Below are 20,116 nucleotides of genomic sequence, written 5' to 3'. Positions count from 1 at the left end.
AAATAAATAAATAAATAAATAAATAAATAAATAAATAAATAAATAAATTGGCACATCACTGAGTAAGGGACAGGTGAGGCTAGGTAGCAAGAGACAGGTAGTGGGCTATGTGACCAGGCTCATGGATATCCTAGAGGTGGGGGAAATGTTATAGACAAGATATTAACCAGACAGCAGGGAACAAAACAAATCCATCTGGTTTGTTCTAAATATAGACAAGATACTTTCATAATATTTACAAATCCACCTTGTCCTAAATGTTATAAACAAGATATTTAGGATAAAAGCCCTCAGTGGCAACCCATTCCAGCTGCCTCTCACTCTAGAGAGCTTTCCTTTCCATTCTCACCTTCCCTTAATAAACCTTCACTTCATTTCACCCTTTGTCTGCCAAATTCATTCTTTGACTCTGTGAAACAAGAACCCTGCAACCCTGCAACATGTGTTTCTTTATTAATGTAATGTATGTGCTTCTTTATTAATGCATTGTCTTTATTAATGCATTAAGATCTACCGATGGGCCTAAAAATGACTGCAATATTAAAGCAGGGATGAGTGTAAATTATTTTTTCCCAACATCTAATTGTGAATAAAGTGATATTTTGATACATAAAGACTGATGGGATATGAAAATCTGTGATTTTGTTAGGACCAAGTAACAGGTATTGCCCAAACGACTGTAGTTTGTGGCTCACATGCATGACAGAAAAGGATGCTAAATTTCAAATGCAGGTTAATGAAAGTAAAGGTGAAATATCTTTCCGAGCGGCGCCTGGGTGGCTCAGTCGTTAAGCGTCTGCCTTCGGCTCAGGTCATGATCCCAGGGTCCTGGGGTCGAGTCCCACATCGGGCTCCCTGCTCGGCAGGAAGCCTGCTTCTCCCTCTCCCACTCCCCCTGCTTGTGTTCCTGCTCTCGCTATCTCTCTCTCTGTCAAATAAATAAAATCTTTAAAAAAAAAAAAAAAAGAAATATCTTTCCGATTCCAAATTCACGGATCCTCTGGATTCTATCCATGACTAGGAATCCCTATGTTGAAGGGCTTCGGATTTATTCTCAGAGTAGTGAGAGTCACGGTCAGACACCTGTAAGACTCAGCTCGCTGGCTGCCCCAAGGTCTGAGAATGAGCTCGCTGGACGCGCGGTAAGGCTGGAGACCGGTATCCAGTAAGGGGGGCTGTCGCAGTCATCTCGGAGAGATGGCGGACTGCGAGAGCGCGGCAGTGACGATGGACCAAAGGAAGCAGAGGGAAGAGACATTCAGGTGCCTCAGTTTCCCTGACTGGGATAATGGAATAACCCTCCCTCTTGCACCTGCCCGCTTTCCCCCCCCCCCTCAAAGATTTTATTTGACAGAGACACAGCGAGAGAGGGAACACAAGCAGGGAGAGTGGGAGAGAGAGAAGCAGGATTCCCGCGGAGCAGGGAGCCCGATGTGGGGCTCGATCCCAGGACCCTGGGATCATGACCTGAGCCGAAGGCAGACGCTTAACGACTGAGCCACCCAGGCGCCCCAGCCTGCCCGCTCTTTGAATCTGAGTACCACCCAGTCCCTGGAGCTTTCTCAGGGAGAGAAGTCGAGCCCCGGTCACACCCTCCTCACCATCCATCCTCTGAGACCCCAGGGGAAGACCCCATGCCTTTCCGCCAGACTCCCAGAACACAGCCTCCTACCTGCTCTTGGCTTCTCCGGCCCTCCCTGGCGCTGCGCCAGGCCCCAGGCCGGCATCGCCGCCTCGCGGCACCGTGCCAGCTCCTCCGCGTCGCTGCTGCTGCTGCTCTCCAAATCGCTCAGGGTGCTAGAGGGTGCCGCCATCTTGAGCTACCGCAAAGGATTGTGGGGAGCACTTCTACTAGCGAACCTTCTCCACAACCACAGAAGGGCGGAGGGGCGCAAGGTATTGTGGGGATTGTAGTTCTCCGACTCCGGCCGCCCTTGGCCACGAACCACCCAAAGGGTTTCCTCAAAGGTGAGAGCTAGAAGGGCCTAAGAGGTGAACTTCTCCATCCTTTTCTTGATGAGGCGAATGAGACCTACAGAGGAGAAGGAATTGCCTAAAGTCATACAGGGAGTTAATAACAGAACCAGCACTGGTTCCTAGGCTTTGATCCAATGTAGTTTCAATATTATCCATTTGTTCAGTAATTACCAAATTCTTCTAGGCATGAGAAACACCATAGGGAACTTGTTAAAATTTGGATTGTTGTGTCCATCAAAAATTAACGAAAGGAGGGCGCCTGGGTGGCTCAGTCTTGGTTAAGCATTTGCCTTTGGCTCAGGTCCTGATCCCAGGGTCCTGGGATCTCCCCTCCCCCCTCCCTCTCCCCCTCCCTCTCCCCCTCCCTCTCCCCCTCCCTCTCCCCCTCCCTCTCCCCCTCCCTCTCCCCCTGCTCCTCCCCCTGCTCCTGCGCAGGCTCTCTCCCTCTCTCTGACAAATAAATAAAATCTTTAAAAAATATATTTAAAAAGGAATCCGGGCAAAGGGGAGGGGGGGAATGAAACTTTTTATTGGGTGAATGGAGTAAACCTGATCACATGAAGTGCTGTGATGATAGAGGTACTGTTCTTTTCCTAATATCCTTGGACCATTATGTACTGTTTGTGTGTGTGCATCAGGAGTTGAGAGAGTTGTTTTACACTTCATCATCCTCCCCGTCCCTGACTTTGCCTCCCTCCATCTCAGTTTCCCTGCAATCTTCATCTCCCAGAATTAGGAGGCTCAAATGATTCAGCAAGAATCACCAGGACAGCATTAGCACCCGTGGGAAGAGATTAAGACCATCCAAAAGCGAATAAACAAAGGTTATTTATTCCCAGCTTCCTATTGCAAGGGAGTCAGCCACTGTCTCCTGCAGACTGACAGAGACTCCAAGATAGCAAAAGCTTTATAGTGGAAAAAAGAGAAGGCTTCGGGTACGTCCTGATTGAAGCTGTCGGCATGGGGAAGCAGTAGGTAGCTAACTAGAAGCAGGCCGTCCTCACTGTGATTGGTTAGGGGGCTTATTTGGCTTTTTCTGGTTGGTTCTAAGTTGGAAGTGAGGTGGAATTAGGGAAGCTGACAGTGACCAAGTCCTGACGATTCGGGGTTGACTGCTGCAGAGGTGGTGGTTTGGCTTCCCGGGCTGGGGGCTGCAGAGGTTGTGTGTCAGAATCCTGTCGTCCTATGTGGTCTGGCCATTGTCCTTTGTATACCAAGTGTCTCACATCCCTCCTCATTCTTCCACTGGCAGGGCTAGGCTAACTGTGTACAAAGCTGGTGAGGACATGGCACCTCCCCAGGGGAGAGCTGGAAGAAGTGGTTGATATGCCGAGTCCCAGATTAGCTGGGTGAAAATGGAAACCTTTCAGCTTTCTTCCTGGAGAGGATAAGGGTGTCACTGTCCTGGATCCCGTAGCTGCACAAAGACAACCAATCCTGCAGGACTTGACCTTGGAACTCTAGCTGCTGCTGCTTTCTGGGCAGCCCCTGCTTGTCTTCAATCTGCTGCTTCAGGCCCAGGATGAAGCTTTTGGGGTCAATGGCATAGGCGTGGCTCCCCCCATCGTGATTCTTCACAAAGACCTGGATTTCGAAGGAGGTGGTCTCCACCAGATAGAGGCGAATGTTGGAGAAGATGCTGTAATCGGCCAAGCAGCACTGGCTACTGAGGAGCTGTCGCTTGCCACCAGGCTCCTGGAGGGACAGATGCTGCAGGCCCAAGGAGTCCCAGGTCTGCCAGATCTTCTCTTGAACCTTCTTTATGGGCTCGTAAGGGTTCACCCTAAAGATCAAGTCTGAGTAACCCCACTGTTCTACTGTCACTTGGATGTCCCGTGCCGTCTGGAAGGGAGAGAAGAGGGAGAGGGGATTAATTCCACACTCCTCTGCCTGACGTGCGAAGGTCCCCCTCACCTGTCCCCATGTTTCCAACAGCAGCAGCAGCAACACATTTGGGTTGTGCCAACCACCTTCCAGGCCCTGTACTGGGCGCCTGTCACACTCTTCTGAATGCCTTTCATTCTCACACCAGCCCTATGAGGTTGGTTCCTATTATCCCCTTGTACAGATGAGGAAATTGTGGTTGAGCAGGGTTAAGTGACTTACTGACCGTCAGGGAGGTAGTGAGGAGCATAGCAGGTATTTGAACCAAGGTCGGTCAGACTCCAAAGTCTGTTCTTCGCCACCACCAGAGGTCATGTTCAAGGGTCTGGGAGTCTCTGGTGGCTGAAGAACAGCACCTGGAAGGTGTGCTGGGGAGGGCTGGACCCCTAACTGATCTTTTCCAGAACGAATATAGGCCCAGAATTCCCATGTCTTCTGATGTTTCAAGATAAACATCTTTGCACAGTGGTTTTTATATTCAGGAAAAATCCAGAGGCATATACTTTTCAGTGTGTCTGTGGGCCTCACTTGGCTGGTGGGCCCCACAAAGACCTGGCCTGGGCGTAAATCCTGGCTCTGCTCTTAGCAGTGTGATCTTGGTTAATTCACGTAACCTCTCTGAGCCTCGGTTTCTTCATCTGTAAAGTGGGGATGATAACATTCAAGATAGTGATAATAAAAATAAAAAACTCTCTGTTTTACACACTTGTCCTGGGGCAAGTGCTTGACAAGTTACTAAGTACGATAGGAATAGAATAAAATTGATTATTATGATCTTTGACTGTACGGTAGGTTTGCCATTACATAATAATATTATTTAGCATTTTTTGTTCCCCGAGTAATTTCCCTGGCAATTCTTTTCTTTCTAGCAGTTTCATGCAAATTTGTTTCAAGGGCTTGCTTCCTACCAAAATCCAGTGAGTTCTTTGAGAGTAGGAGCCATGTTTGACTTTGGCACCACGGCTGGTTGTCCCCACCAGCCCCCAGTGCTGGCACAAAATAGCTGCTGAATTCACTTGCCTGGCCTCAGCTCATGTGCTCCGTGATCGGGAGCATGACCGATTCTCCAGTAGGTTATGGGAAAGAGAAAGAAAAAGGAGAACATGACTTTGAAAGGAACCGATCTGAGGCTCAGAGGGTTGCAAAACGCCCCCAAGTTCACAGAGCTGCTGGGTGTTGCAGCCAGGCCTGTCTGGCTCTAAAGCCTTGTTGGCGCCATCGACACAGAAGGTAAATAGGTAAATTCTGTGCAGTTACCTCCTTCTGAGCTTCAAGCCCCTGACAGCCCCATGGAGGAGGCATTACCTTCACGGTCCAGCTGGGGACCGGGTTCTCCTTGTTGTCATAGCAACAGTCATGTTTCAGGCAGTGGCAGGCCCTCTGAGCGACTATGTCCCATCTGTACCCTTCGGCCACATTGTGGGTGGGGTCAGCTGGATCCAGGATGATGGGCCTGCAACACAGGGAGAGGTTCCCAGGCCTTTCTGGTCTGGAGGCCAGCAAGCCAGAAAGAAGCCTACTCAAGCAGTCATCTAATCAAACCACTGAGAGTATGCTGGGTCCAGAGCCCCGGGGCCGTCAGTCCAGGAAGGCCCAAGAACATTGCTGGAAAGGAACAGAATGGGGATGATTATATTTCCAAGAATTCCTTTTCGGCATGTGGAGTGTTGAGATCCCCAAGGGCATGCTGTAGCCATAATAGATGCCTGCTCAGGCAGGCGGGGCCTCTTAAGTCCACAGCTTTTGTTTTGCTGAGCAGGACATATGTAAGTTTGAGGCCAAGGCTGCCGAATTGCTTTGGATAATAGAAACACCACCACCAACTACTGATAGTTATTGAGGCACTGGGTCAAGCCCTACGTGAATTAACCTGTTTTAATCCTTATAACAATTCTAAGAGGGAGAGACTATTGGTTTCTTTTTTTAAGATTTATTTATTTAAAAGAGAGAGAGCGAGAGAGCAAGTGCATGAGCAGGGGGAGGGGTAGAGGGAGAGGGAAACAAGCAGACTCCTACTGAGTGAGAGCCTGATGTGGGGTTCGATCCCAGTACCCTGAGATCATGACCTGAGCTGAAATCAAGAGTCGGACGCTTAACCGACTAAGCCACCCAGGCGCCCCGGGAGAGACTATTGTTATTGCTGTTACTGTTGTCCCCGTTTCACAGATAAGGAAACTGAGGCACAGACTTCTCTCAGTTCTTACAGCCAGCAAATGGGTATTCTTTTTTTTAATATTTTATTTATTTGACAGAGAAAGACAGCACAAGCAGGGGGAGCGGCAGGCAGAAGGAGAAGGAGAAGCAGGCTCCTTCGCTGAGCAGGGAACCCGATGTGGGACTCAATCCCGGGACCCTGTGATCATGACCTGAGCTGAAGGCAGTTGCTTAACCACCTGAGCCACCCAGGCGCCCCAGCAAATGGGTGTTCTTACCCATCTGGTCTGCTTCAGCAGAGAAAGTTTGGGCTGCCACCAAGTGTCTCTCTTCTATATAAATGGTGAATTAATACCTAAAGAATATTGGTGGGGCACCTGGGTGGCTCAGTCGTTAAGCGTCTGCCTTCAGGCTCAGGTCATGATCCCAGGGTCCTGGGATCGAGCCCCGCATCGGGCTCCCTGCTCCGCGGGAAGCCTGCTTCTCCCTCTCCCACTCCCCTTGCTTGTGTTCCCTCTCTGGCTGTCTTTCTCTCTGTCAAATAAATAAAAAAAAACTTAAAAAAAAAAAAAGAATATTGGCTTGAAGGGGATCTAACAGCCTCTTTCGGTTGCTTGGGGTGACCACATGTGTTGGATGCCAAGCCCATGATTAAGACCTGGCTCTTGCCCTGCAGGAGCTTTTGGCTTAGGAGGGAGCTGTGATTTTATCTATGACAGAAGGTGACAGTATACTATGGGAGTGTGCGGGACACTGTAGGCTCTATGTTTGCTACTCCCAACATTCCTGCATCCCTGAAATAGCCCTGCCCGAAACAGGGAGCAGTGCCAGGCTGTCCTATAGGGTAAGATCACCTGACTCAAAGTGACTGGCCGGGTGACCCAACATGTAGGGCCTGGGCCCAATGAGTAGACTGGTTCCCTCTGGGGTTTGGACCAAGGATGATGGAGGTCCCTCATGAAAGAGAAGTAAGAGGGGAGCAGGGCAGGTGTGGGGAGAGAAGCAGAGGCTTCTCAGAGGAAAGAGGGCATGTGGATCATGAGAGGGAGTGGCAGAGAAAGGGGGTGTCTACAGGTTAGCCTCAGGTCCTGATGGTTTCCAAACCTCAAATTTCTGGGCATCGTTATAATAAATCCTCTCTTCTCCAGGAGACTGGGTTTTTCTTCCTTGTTAAAAAAAAAAAAAAAAAAAAAAAGGCCCAACATTCATATAAGGGAACAATAAATATTCTTGGGATATTGCTTGCACTGACCTAGAGCTTCTAATATAAAGAGTTGTCTCAGGTTGGGTTTCCCCAGAAGCAGATCCCAAGAGAAGAATTTGAGTGCCAGTGGCTGATTCAGAAGGATAGGTCAGGAAATACCAGTAAGGGAGTGGGAGAGTGAGACAGGAAGGGAAGGACACCGATGAAGGGTTTGTATTGAGGTGATTACCACTGTGGGCAACTGGAGGTTGATCCTACCGCAGGGGCTCTGGGAAACAATGTAGCACATGTGACCCAGAGAGAGTCCTTCCATCTGAGATGGGAGGGAGCTGGGGTATTTATCCACCAGCCTCCACCAGCCACTGGGGGAGGCTGAAAGCCCTCAGGCAAAAAAGGGACACAAGTGCTGACTGCTGGAGGTTGAGCCAGCCTTCACATAAATGGTGAGGATCCAGAAGTTGGGGATGGGCGCTGGGGCTACGTAGACCTACATGCACTACAATAGTGGACATTTCTGCGGCATCTACCATAGACCAGACACCGTAGGCCCTTTACATATTTCTCTGACCCTTACAACAGCCTGCATTATAGGTGCCATTTAACTCCTGTTTTGCAGATGAGGAGCTGAGGCTCACAGAGCCGAGAAAAAGGCAGAGCTGGGATGAAACCTGGCTCTCCGTGATTCTTTCCACGTTTCCATGCTGATGCTAGAATGCACCGAAATGGTCTTTTGGAAGCAAGAGAGCTAAGTAAGGTGGGGTTCCTTAAGGTACAAGGAGACGGCTTACAGCCCTTCAGCCCACCCGGTGATTTTGAAAGGCGGCCAACTTAAGATGGGTCCCGTGTTGGTTTGAGATGCCGGTACGATTCTACTTGAGAAAGCCCACCCATTAAATGTGATACCGCCTTTGCCTCTGGTTTTTCTGTTCTCTGTGAGATGTAGCAGACACAGTGGGCCCATTACCTGAGAAAGCCCACCCATTAAATGTGATACCGCCTTTGCCTCTGGTTTTTCTGTTCTCTGTGAGATGTAGCAGACACAGTGGGCCCATTACCTGTCTCTTTTGAGCTGTTTTCTGACAAAATCCTTGATGACTGGGTTCTGGAATGTGTAGTACTTGGTCCAGTAGATGCAGAGGAACTTATACTCCTGGAGTAGTTCCATCACAGTGGTGAAGCCTTTGTCCAGCCTGAAATTCTCATTTTCCTGAGTACCCATCTCCCAGGCGTAGATGGTCAGCAGCTCGAGGGCATAGTTAGGGGGTAGCTCAGCCCTGGGGCACTTGGCTTTCACGTACTGTTGAAAGAGACAGGAGAGACCCCAAGATCCTGTGTCAGGATCGCTCTGGATGGACCAGAAACTGGAAAATTTCCAACTTCTTGTCTCAGCTCTGCCGCTTGCTGGCTGTATGATCTTGGCCACTCACTTTCCCTTTCTGGCCCTAAATGGTTTCCCTGTTTTAGAATTAAGGGGCGGGGCACCTGGGTGGCTCGGTCGGCTAAGCGTCTGCCTTTGGCTCAGGTCATGATCCCGGAGTCCTGGGATCGAGTTCTGGGATCGAGTCCTGGGATCGAGCCCTGCATCGGGCTCCCTGTTTCTCCCTCTCCCACTCCCCCTGCTTGTGTTCCCTCTCTTGCTGTCTCTGTCAAACAAATAAAATCTTAAAAAAAAAAAAAAAAGAATTAAGGGGCTCAGTTGGTCCAGCGGGTTTCAAACTATTCTTTTTTTTTTTTTTTTAAGGTTTTATTTTTAAGCAACCTTTGCACCCAATGTTGGGCTCCAACCCACAACTCCAAGATCAAGAGTTGCACTCTCCACCAACAGGTGCCCCACGAAGTATGCATACACAACTCCTGGAATCAACTTATGAAGAGGTGTCCCAAAGAGTGAGCGCGCTGGCCTCTGCCACTAGATCCCAGGCCAAGCAGCCCCATTTCTATCAATTTTACTGTACTGGGCTTCTGAAAGAGTTCCTTTAAAGAAAAGTCTTCTTAGCTGATAGAAAAAAAGAGCGGTGGGAGGCTTCCTGTAGAACTTGGCAATAGCTGAGATTCTGTGGGGAACAGAGTGCTCTAGGAAGTATTTCTTTCTTCTCCATTGTATAGCAGCCGTGCTGTTTGGATGGGATTACCACCCCCCTCAACTCCAGGGTGGATCCTGACCCAACAGGGTCCTCAGCATAAACCTATTCTCCTCGCTAAGTGATTAGTTCAAGAGAAGCTTGTGACGTAAGCTGGCTAAACTTGAGTGAAGCCCAGTTCTTTGGTTTGGTGGCCGAAAGAAGAGAAATCTCCTGTGTGTGGATGGGAGAGCAGGAATAGCTGTGGCCATTTTGCCATCATGAGGTTAAACCAGCCTGAAGTCCAAGGTAACAGAGAGAGAGAGAACCCAGGGTATTATAGGGAAACAGGCCTGGATATCCCACCAAACAGTGCCTGAAGCCCCCTTCCCACCGTTGAGGGTTTTCACACACAAGCTGATAATTGTCCTTATTATTTAAGTCAGTTTGAGTTGGTTTTTCTCTTACTTGCAAAAGAAAGCATTTTAACTGATACCAGTTACTTTTTTTTTTTTTTAAGATTTTATTTATTTATTTGACAGAGAGAGACAGTGAGAGCAGGAACACAAGCAGGGGGAGTGGGAAAGGGAGAAGCAGGCTTCCCGCCGAACAGGGAGCCTGAGAGCCTGATGTGGGGGCTCGATCCCAGGACCCTGGGGTCATGACCTGAGCCTGAAGGCACACGCTTAAGGACTGAACTACCCAGGTGCCCCGATACCAGTCACTTCTTGTCTAAAGAATCTTTCTTAAAAAAAAAAAAAAAAAAGAATCTCTCTAGGGGCGCCTGCGTAGGTGAGTTGTTTAAGTGGCCGACTCTTAATTTTGGCTCAGGTCGTGATCTCAGGGTCGTGAGACTGAGCTCCACATTGGGCTCTGCGCTCAGCGGGGAGTCTGCTTGAGATTCTTTCCCTCTGACCCTCCGCCAAGAACGCACACGTGCTCTCTCTCTCTCTCCAATCAATCAATCTTTTAAAAAAGAGAGAGAGAAACCATATGTGATCAAATTTTTGTTTTAAGGAGGAGGCTTGAACAGAAACAGAAGGGAGGGTTCTAGAAGCAAAGCTGATATATTGTCCTGTGGACATTACAAAAAAAAGGTGCCTATCACCTGTAGGAAGAAAACACTTTGCACTCTTAAACAGATGAAGCAAGCAAATGAATCATTCTGTGGAGTTCTAGTTCTCCAAAGCCACAAAACCTCACATCATTTTCTGTAAGTGATTGACTTACCAACAAAACCAGTTTTATTCTTGGCTTTGGCAAATACTGATGTCTGAAGATATATCACAACCTCGGTTGATGTGATAATCGTGTAAGAAGAAAATGGCTCTTTCCCCCACCATAAACAGAGTACTGTAAACTTATTAACCTTGGAAATGTCCTGATTTTGTTTTTTAAAGATTTATTTATTTATTTTAGAGAGAGAGAGAGCGAGTGAGGGGGGAGGAGCAGAGGGAGAGTGAGAGAGAGAATCCTCTAGCAGACTCCCCACTGAGTGCGGGGCTCCACGCCGGGCTTGACCCCAGGACCCCGAGATCATGACCTGAGCCGAAATCAAGAGTTGGGCGTTTAACAGATTGAGCCACCCAGGTACCTCTGCTTTTTTTTTTTTTTTTTTTTTTTAAAGATTTTATTTATTTATTTGAGACAGAGAGAATGAGAGAGAGAGAGCACATGAGAGGGGGGAGGGTCAGAGGGAGAAGCAGGCTCCCCGCGGAGCAGGGAGCCCGATGCGGGACTCGATCCCGGGACTCCAGGATCATGACCTGAGCCGAAGGCAGTCGCTCAACCAACTGAGCCACCCAGGCGCCCCCTCTGCTTTTATCTATCTATCTATCTATCTATATATATATATAAGAAAGCATCTTATATATATATATAGATAGATAGATAGATAGATAGAAGAAAGCATCTTTTTCTCCCCCTTTCTAGCTTTTGGGTTTGTTTCTGAGTCTTACTTTCGTAAGTTTAGATGACTTCATTCATTGGGATATTTTGCACTGTACTTGGTACCATGCAAGCCATCACATGTGAAGTCTAAAAATTAGCTGTTACAGATATATTCACTTGGTAATGATCGTGATGAGAACACAGCTATTTGTGGGCGAAACTGGTGTGGGTGCGATTAACGGAAACTTTGCTCTTGTCAGTCCTTAACCAGCTGACACTAACTAACATCCGGAGAACTCAGTGAAGTCGATGCTCACCAGTATAGACCAAAACTGGGGTGTTACCAACACTTGTGTCCTGGGAAATATTGTCTATTCCTTACTTTTCTCCTTCCTTCTCTTTTCCTCTTCCTCCTCCTCCACCTTCTCCACTATTTCACTTTACGGTTTAAATGATTAGCATTTTCCGCCCCCTCCCCCGCTACCATCTCCCCGCCTTGATGCAGGTCCCTGGGATGGCAAATCAGGCCCAGGCCTTCTCTTCCCCACCTTTTGCCAGCGCCCCCTCGTGCCCCCATCCTGGCAGCCCCCTCACCTGCAGGTACCAGTGCTTTACGAGGCGGAGGAGGCTCTTCAGCTTGGTTGGCCGATGTTTCACGAAGTTTCTCTGCAGCTCGCTGAAGGATGGGGAGAAATTTCCAGGGTAACCGTGGGCCTCAATCAGATTCACATAGACCTCAGGCTGTGGCTGAGAGTTGGAAACAGAAGGCTCTGGCGTGGGAAGGAGCAAAGGTAGAGAGTGGGGGATTTAGGAAGCTCCAGGTTGATAAGTGGTGGTGGGGGGCGGGGCCTGCTAATTCACTGGACTGTCTCCCCACAGAAACCGGACACCTCACAGTTTAAGAGAATCAAGGTTTGCCTTACTTGATTGTCCTTCTGGAGAACCGAAAGTGGGCTTGCCATTCCCCAGGCCACTCAAGGACTGTTGTCCTCACTCAAGGTCCTCAACACCCCAGTTTCCCTTAATGTCTGTTTGGGATTTCTTTCTCAGTGAGTAATTCCAACCTCCTGACACCAGGAGCAGAGAAGCAGGTCTAGATAAGAGAGCTGGACCCCTCAAGTGCATTTGCTGAAGGGCGTGCCTCCGGGGCATGCATCACTAATACATGCGGGCACTCTCTTTCTTACCCAAGTGGGATCCCAGTTCTGACACCTTCTCTACAAGGCCGATCCTGGCAGCCGCTCTAGGTACGAGAAGCTGGCACAAGATGAAACCTGATCCGTCTGGGGTTGTAGCTCATACTGTTTACTCCAAACACTGAGGGCTCTTTGCCTGAGGACGAACTCAGCCAAGGGTGATGGGAAATTGGGGAATAAACATCCCACTTGGGATTCAGTTGAGGGGTACTCTGCGCTGTCACCTAGAGTTCTCCAGGGGCACGAAGCCCAGCGACTCGTGATGGTGACCTTGTGACGCTTCCTCCCTTCCCTGTCCCTCTCCCCTACTTCCCTCTCAGCATTTCCTGTGACTGCTTATCCTCACACCCTTGTCTCAGGCTCTGCTTCTGGAAAAGCCCAAACAATGACAGGCCCCAGTACCCGTGATAAATGCCACAGAAGGGACCCCAGGTTCTGCTTCTAACACCTTCCCCTCTGCCGGTCTCATCTCCTCTTGCGATCATGTATTTATCCATGTGATTCTTTGATAAGTGTTTCCCAAGTTGAGCGACACAATGGCCCGAGTTGGGCCAGTCTCGTGTCCTGTGGTCGCCAAGCCCCCAGCTCAGGACGTGGGTTGAACAGATGACTGCAGGAGTCTGCATGTGGCCATGAACGAGAAGTGAGGGAGTTCAGGCCTGCCTGGGATGGCAAGTGTGTGAGTCTGATGGGCTTCCCCTCCCCTTACCCAGGGCCCTGTAGGCAGGCACAATGGTGACAGTGATGGGCTCTGCAGTCCCCCTGGTCTGGATGGTGAAGACGAGAGCATCAGGGACTCCTTGGACGATTTCCACATCCTCGAGCCCAAGGGCCAGCAGATCCTGGCAATACCATAGCTTTTTCCGCATCAGATTCAGAATGGCTCGGTGGTGCTTGGCCTCTTGCTGGAAGCTGTGGAAACAGCTCAGGAACACCACCAGGTCCACCTCCAAGCTATTCCTGAGCGCTGTGCCGTTCCCGAAGGAGCCTACCTGTGGAACACAGAGCCCTGTCACCTGCGCCTGCCTGTGCCAAGGAATCCCCGATGCTCTTTATGTGAATTATCCCACCCAATGCTCCCCACAGCCCAGAAGGGTAGGTGGGTGGTACCAGCGTTCCCTCTTTACAGGCGAGAAAACTGAGATTTCAAGAGAACTCACTCACCCAGGGTCACACACAGTGCACAGCAGAGCCTGGGTTTGAACTCAGGCAGCCTGACTCCAAACCTAGGCAGCCTGACGCCAGAGCCCAAGCTCCTTATTTATGACATTGTATTGCTTCTGAGATGGGGTGTGCTCACCTGCAGGGTGATGCCTCCTCTGAGAGACTGCTGATGCCTACTCCACAGGGTATTCTGAGCATTCTGTGCATCTGAGTCATTTCATGACATTAAAACGTGGGGAGCAGGATTGCCTGGTGGATAAGGGCCATGGGCAGCCTGACTTTGACCCTGATTCTTGCCCTTGTTTCTCAGCTGTGATCCTTAATTGTGAGCCCTAATTCCTCATCTGCGAGATGAGAGTAACCATGGAACACGAGTCATTAGGTTCTTGCGAGGGTTAGGTAAGAGGTGTGCTGGGGGCTTGCCATGTGCCTGGCATGCCAGTAGTCAGCCATGTGTCTCTCGTCCTCTTCTTTGTCTCGTTGACTTAGATCATCCCTGCTCTGCCTGGGATTCAGTTTCCCCATCTGGATGGAAGGAGCCTGAGCTGAATTATTTGGAAGCGGTCTATTTGGTGTTCTGAGAGTCTAGACCTGCTCTCCAGCCCCTCTTGCCTCTGGTATACAAAGCCCTACAGCTCTCTGGCCTCCTGTCTTTCTCACCCCAGGTTGGGAGATGGACTTGCTAGCGATGACCCAGGCCTCAGGGTGGCTACCTCTCCTGGCCGGTGGATTGATTATAATCCCACCATCACGGGTTGAACACTCACAGTGTCTGGCACTTTTGAAGGCCCTTTATGCACACAATATCTTTTAACCCTAACACCCACTGACTGAGGTGGGGACTAGTGTAATTGTCCCCAGTGTACAGATGAGAAAGCGGAGGCAGTAGATTCATGGCCAGGAGTCATAGTCATAATCAGATAAAGGGTCAGAAGACAAAGTGTGGTTCTTCTACCTCTTTCTTTCCCAGGCCCCAAGTCCCTGAGCCAGGCCCTGGTTCTGAGGAGGAGAAGTCCGCCATCTTTTCTTTCCCCTTCCTTTTGCATTCTCTTTCTGCACCTTCATTGGGCCCCAGCATTTGGCAGGGCTGGGGATGGAACCCTGTGTGTGGACGAAGGGCACATCCCCCTGAAAGCTATGCCTAGACTTCCTGCCTTTTTCAATGAAGACCCAGGCGGAGAAGAAAGAACATTCTAGAATAAGTTTCATGACTTGTTCTAGCCCAAATCTATTTAAACCCAACTCATTCAAGGATAAGCACTCATACATGTGAACCAGCCCAGCTCACCGGGTTTTTGTGGGGGTGGGAAGAGGGTTTAGAACCTGAATAAAGCATTATTTCTCCTCTACCATTGTTTTGGGGGTATCTCTTTTATTTTATGGTTTTGGTGAAGGGGGGAGTGGCTATGGTCTGCAGGCAGAATTTGAGGGCTGGGTAAATACCACTTCCTGTCATCAAAACTGATTCTGTTGGTACCATCCTCCAGTCTCTGGACATCCCCCTTTTCATCCACTTCACCCTCAGGATTGTTACGGGTGGGATGGGCTGGGAGTATCTGCTGGACTCAGAGCAAGAATTTATAACAATGCTTTTGTTTGGCGCATTTACCATGTGCTAATCTTTTAGCCTACATTGACAAGGCTTTTGCTGGACAAGGAGGAAACGATGATGATGATGATGATGATGAGACAGAAGGTTTGAGAAAGGAGTCTAAGATCACACAGCTGGGAAGGAAAGAAGTCAAGGTTCAAACCCTGGTCTAAATCCTATGGCCTCAGACTCTAGGTGCTGGGGGTGGGTGTAAAGAAGGGCTGGGGACCTGAGATTTCTAAATCTTTCCCTGAGGTGGCTGGCCCTGCAGAGAGAACTAGAGCACTGGGCTGGGAGTCAGGCACCCTAATTCTAGTCCTGCCTTTGCCCCTAGCTCACTGTGTGAACTTGGGACATCTCTCACCCCTTTTGTGCTTCAGTTTCCTTAATGTTTAAATGAAGGGATGGCTGAGACTGTCTGATTCTCTAGGGCATTTCTAGCTTTGAACCCCTTGAATTTTGACTCTAGCTAGGACAAGCAGCAGCAGAAGGAAGGGTGTTGGGGAAAATCAGTGGGGGAAGCCTAGAGCACTGGCTGTGGAATAGATAGATCCTGGTTCAAATCCCAGCTCCACCACTAGCTGTGTGACCTTGGACAAGTCACCTTACCTCTCTGAGCTTCCATTAAAGAAACCTTCTTCTAATCAAAAACTTAAAACATAGAAAAACAGGAAAAGACTCCAATGAGCACTCATAAACCCAGCCAGTTAGATTCAACAAGTTTAAACTCCTTGCCACATTTGCTTCATCAAAACCACGTTAGAGTAATTACAGATACCAAGGAACTTTGTCTCTGAATACTTTAGCATTTGTATTCAGCCAAAGAGAGCATTTCCCCCGGCCATAACCACAAAATTATTACACCTAACAAAATCAACAATGACTGCCTTCTATCATCTAATATCCAGGCCATATTAAAATTTCCCTACTTGTCCCCAAATTGTATTTTGTGGATGGTCTATTCCCACCAGGGTCGAATCAGAGACCTTGCACTGCATTTGGTCATTATGAATCTTAAGGCTCCGAACCTCCATTTTGCTCATCTGTAAAATGGGAAAAGGATGGTGCCTACCTCACAGGGTGCATGAATTAGAGCTAGTGTATGTTAAGGGGTTAGGCTAGTGCATCCCAGAAAAGTGAACTATTATCATGAGTTTCCTTACCAGTCTTGTTCCGCTTAAGGCAGCAGTAGGGTAGGGTGCAGGCAGCTAGGTGGGGTGCCCTGACATGTCAGCAGCATGGGCTAAGGATAATGAGGCAAGAGGTCCCCAGCATCCTCTGGGATGAGGACTCTCATGCTGCCTTTTGCCTGGCCCTGCTCTGGGGATGGAGGGGGCCGATCTCACCTTGAGCACCTTGAGCACCCGCACCTTCTGGTCCAGTCCACAATCCCCCTCAAAGTGCTCTTCCCTCAGGAATTTTTGCACGGTCCACACAGCCTCCAGAACCTCTTCTTTCTGCTCCCGGTGGGGCTGCAGCCACTGAGCCACGAAGGAGTCCAGCCTGGAGGCAGGGGTGCCATACAGCTCCATGGTCAGAGCCATCTCTGAGCCAGAGGACCACAGCAGCACAGATATATGGCCACACACCTACCCGGCTCCCTGCACGCCCACTTCTTTAAGGATGCTCTTCCTCCAGCTGACCGCCAGCAACCTGGGGGGCAAAGGAGCCAGAGTGGAGAGGAAACCAGGAAGTGACTGGGCTGATCTGGGTTCCTCTTCTTGGAGACCCTTTGCTGCGGCAGGGGCACTGAGGGACACTGAGTCCAGCTGGGATTTCTGGAGCCACCTTAACAAGCTTGGCTCCCAGCCTAATCTTTTTGGTATCAGTTTCCATTCTCAGCTTTAGTTTCCCTTTGATGACATCTGGAAACTGAAACTGGCTTGAGTTTGGCCCTAGAGGAGGCAACGCTCCCAGTAGGTCAGAGTGGGATGGTATTCATCAAACCAGTCACCCCACTTTGTCATGTGAAACTGAGGCTCAGAAAGACGGGGACTTGCTCACGGTCGGTAAGGTTGAGCAGGGGGAAGCCAAGAGTCCAGAGTCCCTTAGAACAGACTTTCAATTCCAGTCTGCCCTTCGCCACACTCTTAACGTCTCTGACCCTCCCATAATTTATCCATAAAAATGGGGTTAGTAATGATACCCTACCCCATAGGTTGTTGTCCAGATTAAGCATGAGAACACTGAGCACAGAAAGCACTCAATAAATGCAAATACTATTATTCATTCATTAAATACCTATTGAGCACCTGCTAGGCGCCAATATGTTAAAAAGACAAAATAAGACGTGGTTCCTGTCCCAAGGGGCTCTCAGAACAGTAGAGGAGATGGACAAGAGACTCTGAGAGCCCAGTGTGAGCCTTAAAAGACTGGGGATCTGGCCAGGAGGAAGAGGAGGGCAGACCACAGACAAAGTAGAAGTCTGAACGACCTTGGTGTGTGCTCAGGGATTCCGTTGTCAAATATGCATCGGCACAGAAGGTAAGAGGAGAGAGGTGAGAGATGTGCCTGGACAGGTGGGCAGGGGTTGAATATTAGAGTGCCATCATTCATTCATGCAACAAGTATTTATTGAGTAGCTACTATGTGCCAGGCAGGTGCTGGGGATACAGCAGCAAATAGACAAAAATCCCTGCCTGCAGAGGGCTTACATTCTGATGGTGGAGACAGACCATAAACAGGATAAGTCAAATTGTAGTAAATAAGATGGTGAGAAGTGCTAAGCAGAAAAAATAAAGCAGGGCAAGAGGTTAAGATATATGGTGTGTAGGTGTATGTGCACGCGCACACGCGCGTGTAGGATTGTTTAGATGTTCAGTCTCAAATAAGGTGGTTGGAAAGGCCTAAAAAGGAGATATTTGAGCAAAGACATGAAGGAGGCAAAGTGAGCCTTGTGTATGCCAGAGGGAAGACGATAATTCATGGCAGAAGGAGCAGCAAGGGCAAAGGTCCTGTGGCGTCAGTGTTGCCTGGTGGGTTTGAGGAATAACAGCATGGCTGGAATGGGATGACCAAAGGGAAAGAGTGCGAGGAGATGAGGTTTAAGTGGTAAAAGGTTGGGGCGCAAATAGTGTAGGATCTTGAAGACCATTAATTAAGACTGACTTTTACTCTGAATGAAATGGGCAGCCATTGGAGAGTTTCAAGCAGAGGAGTGAAATGGCCTGACTTTCATTTTAATGAGATCACACTGGCTGTGGAGTGGGGGGGAGGAGTTTAGATTAAAAGCAGAGGTTGGCGGTGGAAGTGAGAGGGGAGCAGGAGCTCAGTGAAGAAGCTACTGCAATAGTCCCAACAGGAGGGCGCCTGCGTGGCTCAGTTGGTTAAGCATCTGCCTTCAGCTCAGGTCATGATCTCGGAGTCCTGGGCTCGAGCCCCATGTCAGGCACCCTGTTCGGTGGGGACCCTGCTTCTCCCTCTCCCTCTGCCCCTCCCCCACCCCCTCCTCGTGCTCTCTCTCTCTCTCCAATAAATAAACAAAATCTTAAAAAAAAAAAAAAAAGTCCCAACAGGAGATCCGGCAGCTTGGATCAGGATGGTAGTGGTGCAGGTAGGGAGAAGTTGTATGATTTAATTTTTTTATTATGGAAAATTTCAAACATAAACAAAAGTGGAATAATAAAAGGAACCTCTGTGGACCATCACACAGCTTCCACAATTATCAAACTGAGTAAGGAAAGGGTTAAGGTCTAGGTAGGGAGAGACAGGGAGCCCCTGACTAGACTCTGAGACTATCCCTAGCAGGCAGAAGCTCTAAGACAGGGTGAACCAGAGATAAGGGAACAGACCAGACCACCTGGCCCCGGATGTTAGCGAGTAAGGTTCTTTGGCCGCTACAGTGTAATCACAGAAAATGACCAGATCTCAAAGAAATAAGTCATGAAGGGTGTTATCAATAGTCCTTGCTCAACCCAAGACGGCCCAAGAATCTCAAGGCCACAAGCTTCCTGGTCAAGTTTTCAATAAAAGACCAGCCCTAAAAACCCTCAGTGGCAACCGGTGCGGGACCCCTCTCACTCCTGAGAACTTTTTCTTTCCGTTCCTGCTCTCACCTTCACTTAATAAACTTTCACTTCACTTCAACCTTTTGTGTCCATGAGATTCATCCTTCAACTCGGTGAGACAAGAACCCAGCAATCCTGCAACAAAACTGCAGACAATCTTTCAATTATACTCACATCCACATCTCCTCTTCCGTGTTATTTAAGCGTGAATCCTAGACGTCACATCATTTCACTGCTTCTATTTTGAATATAAACAGGTCTTGCTAATGGATAGAATATGATGTGAGGCCAAGGCTGGACTCAAGGACCACTCCGAGGCTTTGGTCTTGACAACTGCAAGGATGGAATTGTCCTTAAGTGAGACAGGAAGGAAAGACTGGGAAGGGCGCAGTGTAGAATACCTCTAAGCCTCGGTATTCTCATCTGTAAAAAGGGAGAGAGGGCATCATTCCTACTCTTCCACCTAAGTTTCCGGGCAGCTGTGAGGATAGGAATCCAATGACATTGTGTCGATACAGACTCTTGGTGTCAATGCCATGCAGATGCACGGAATTATTAATTTACTGAGGAATAGAAAAAAAATTTATTGAGTTGCAGAAGCAGATCTTAGTCAAGGCTTTTGGGGCAAAAAAAATACCCCACCTACTCACATTCACTCAATGAGTAGGTGTTCATTCAGTTTAGGTCGATGAAAGGATATAGGGGAATTTGATTTTTTTAAAAAGCAGGCAGCTGTCAGAGCACCCTACAGTGTCTCTCTCTGGGGCTGTGTGAGCGCTTTTGATTCTCTCTTGCTTTGCGTGGCTCCATTCTCTGTGCAGGGGGAGGTATTTTTACTCATATGTAGACTGGAGCTTGGGCTGCTCTCTTCCGACCGCATTTCTGCTTGGACATTCACCCTCGTTTAACTATACCAGGAAGTGCTGTACTTGGTCCCACCCCCCAGGGCTCAAAATCTGAGAGGCTAAGTAAAACCAGTAGATGGGAGT

At 48.9% G+C, this 20,116-nt stretch overlaps 2 protein-coding genes across 8 annotated transcripts in view; both read right to left on the bottom strand.

Moving 5' to 3' along the window:
- The window catches only part of C14H12orf43 (chromosome 14 C12orf43 homolog), an 11,188-nt gene extending 9,368 nt beyond the window's left edge, over positions 1-1,820 (bottom strand). For all 5 annotated transcript variants that reach the window (XM_021703529.1, XM_044921129.1, XM_044921131.1 and 2 more), the window contains exon 1: positions 1,673-1,820. In XM_021703529.1, the coding sequence (XP_021559204.1) occupies positions 1,673-1,814 (142 nt within the window). In that variant the 5' untranslated portion in view covers positions 1,815-1,820. The remainder of the gene's footprint in view (positions 1-1,672) is intronic.
- A 1,007-nt stretch (positions 1,821-2,827) lies between these two features.
- Positions 2,828-16,671, bottom strand: LOC110592510 (2'-5'-oligoadenylate synthase-like protein). Of its 3 annotated transcripts, XM_021703526.1 has the most exons (6): positions 16,467-16,671; positions 13,075-13,357; positions 11,764-11,939; positions 8,275-8,516; positions 5,167-5,314; positions 2,828-3,819 (listed from the first exon to the last, which is right to left on the bottom strand). In XM_021703526.1, the coding sequence occupies exons 1-6, from the start codon at positions 16,662-16,664 to the stop codon at positions 3,319-3,321; spliced, it is 1,548 nt and encodes a 515-aa protein (XP_021559201.1). In that variant the 5' UTR covers positions 16,665-16,671; the 3' UTR covers positions 2,828-3,318. The 3 variants fall into 3 exon arrangements, with proteins under 3 accessions (XP_021559201.1, XP_021559202.1, XP_021559203.1); XM_021703527.1 differs by lacking the exons at positions 5,167-5,314; positions 8,275-8,516 and having other exon boundaries at positions 16,467-16,664; XM_021703528.1 differs by lacking the exons at positions 2,828-3,819; positions 8,275-8,516 and having other exon boundaries at positions 5,219-5,314; positions 16,467-16,664.
- Between the last annotated feature and the right edge of the window lie 3,445 nt (positions 16,672-20,116).

This window comes from Neomonachus schauinslandi, chromosome 14 (assembly GCF_002201575.2).
Source record: "Neomonachus schauinslandi chromosome 14, ASM220157v2, whole genome shotgun sequence".
Lineage (NCBI taxonomy): Eukaryota > Metazoa > Chordata > Mammalia > Carnivora > Phocidae > Neomonachus > Neomonachus schauinslandi.
This window is presented reverse-complemented; position numbering and strand designations above follow the sequence as displayed.

Excerpts from the sequence above, each read along its gene's own strand:
- LOC110592510 (XM_021703526.1), bottom strand. The coding sequence starts at position 16,664 with ATGGCTCTGACCATGGAGCTGTATGGCACCCCTGCCTCCAGGCTGGAC. Across the intron at positions 11,940-13,074 it reads GCCTGCCTACAGGGCCCTGG|AGCCTTCTGTTTCCAACTCT; the intron begins GTAAGGGGAGGG and ends TTCCCACGCCAG. Across the intron at positions 8,517-11,763 it reads TAAAGCACTGGTACCTGCAG|TACGTGAAAGCCAAGTGCCC; the intron begins GTGAGGGGGCTG and ends CTCTTTCAACAG.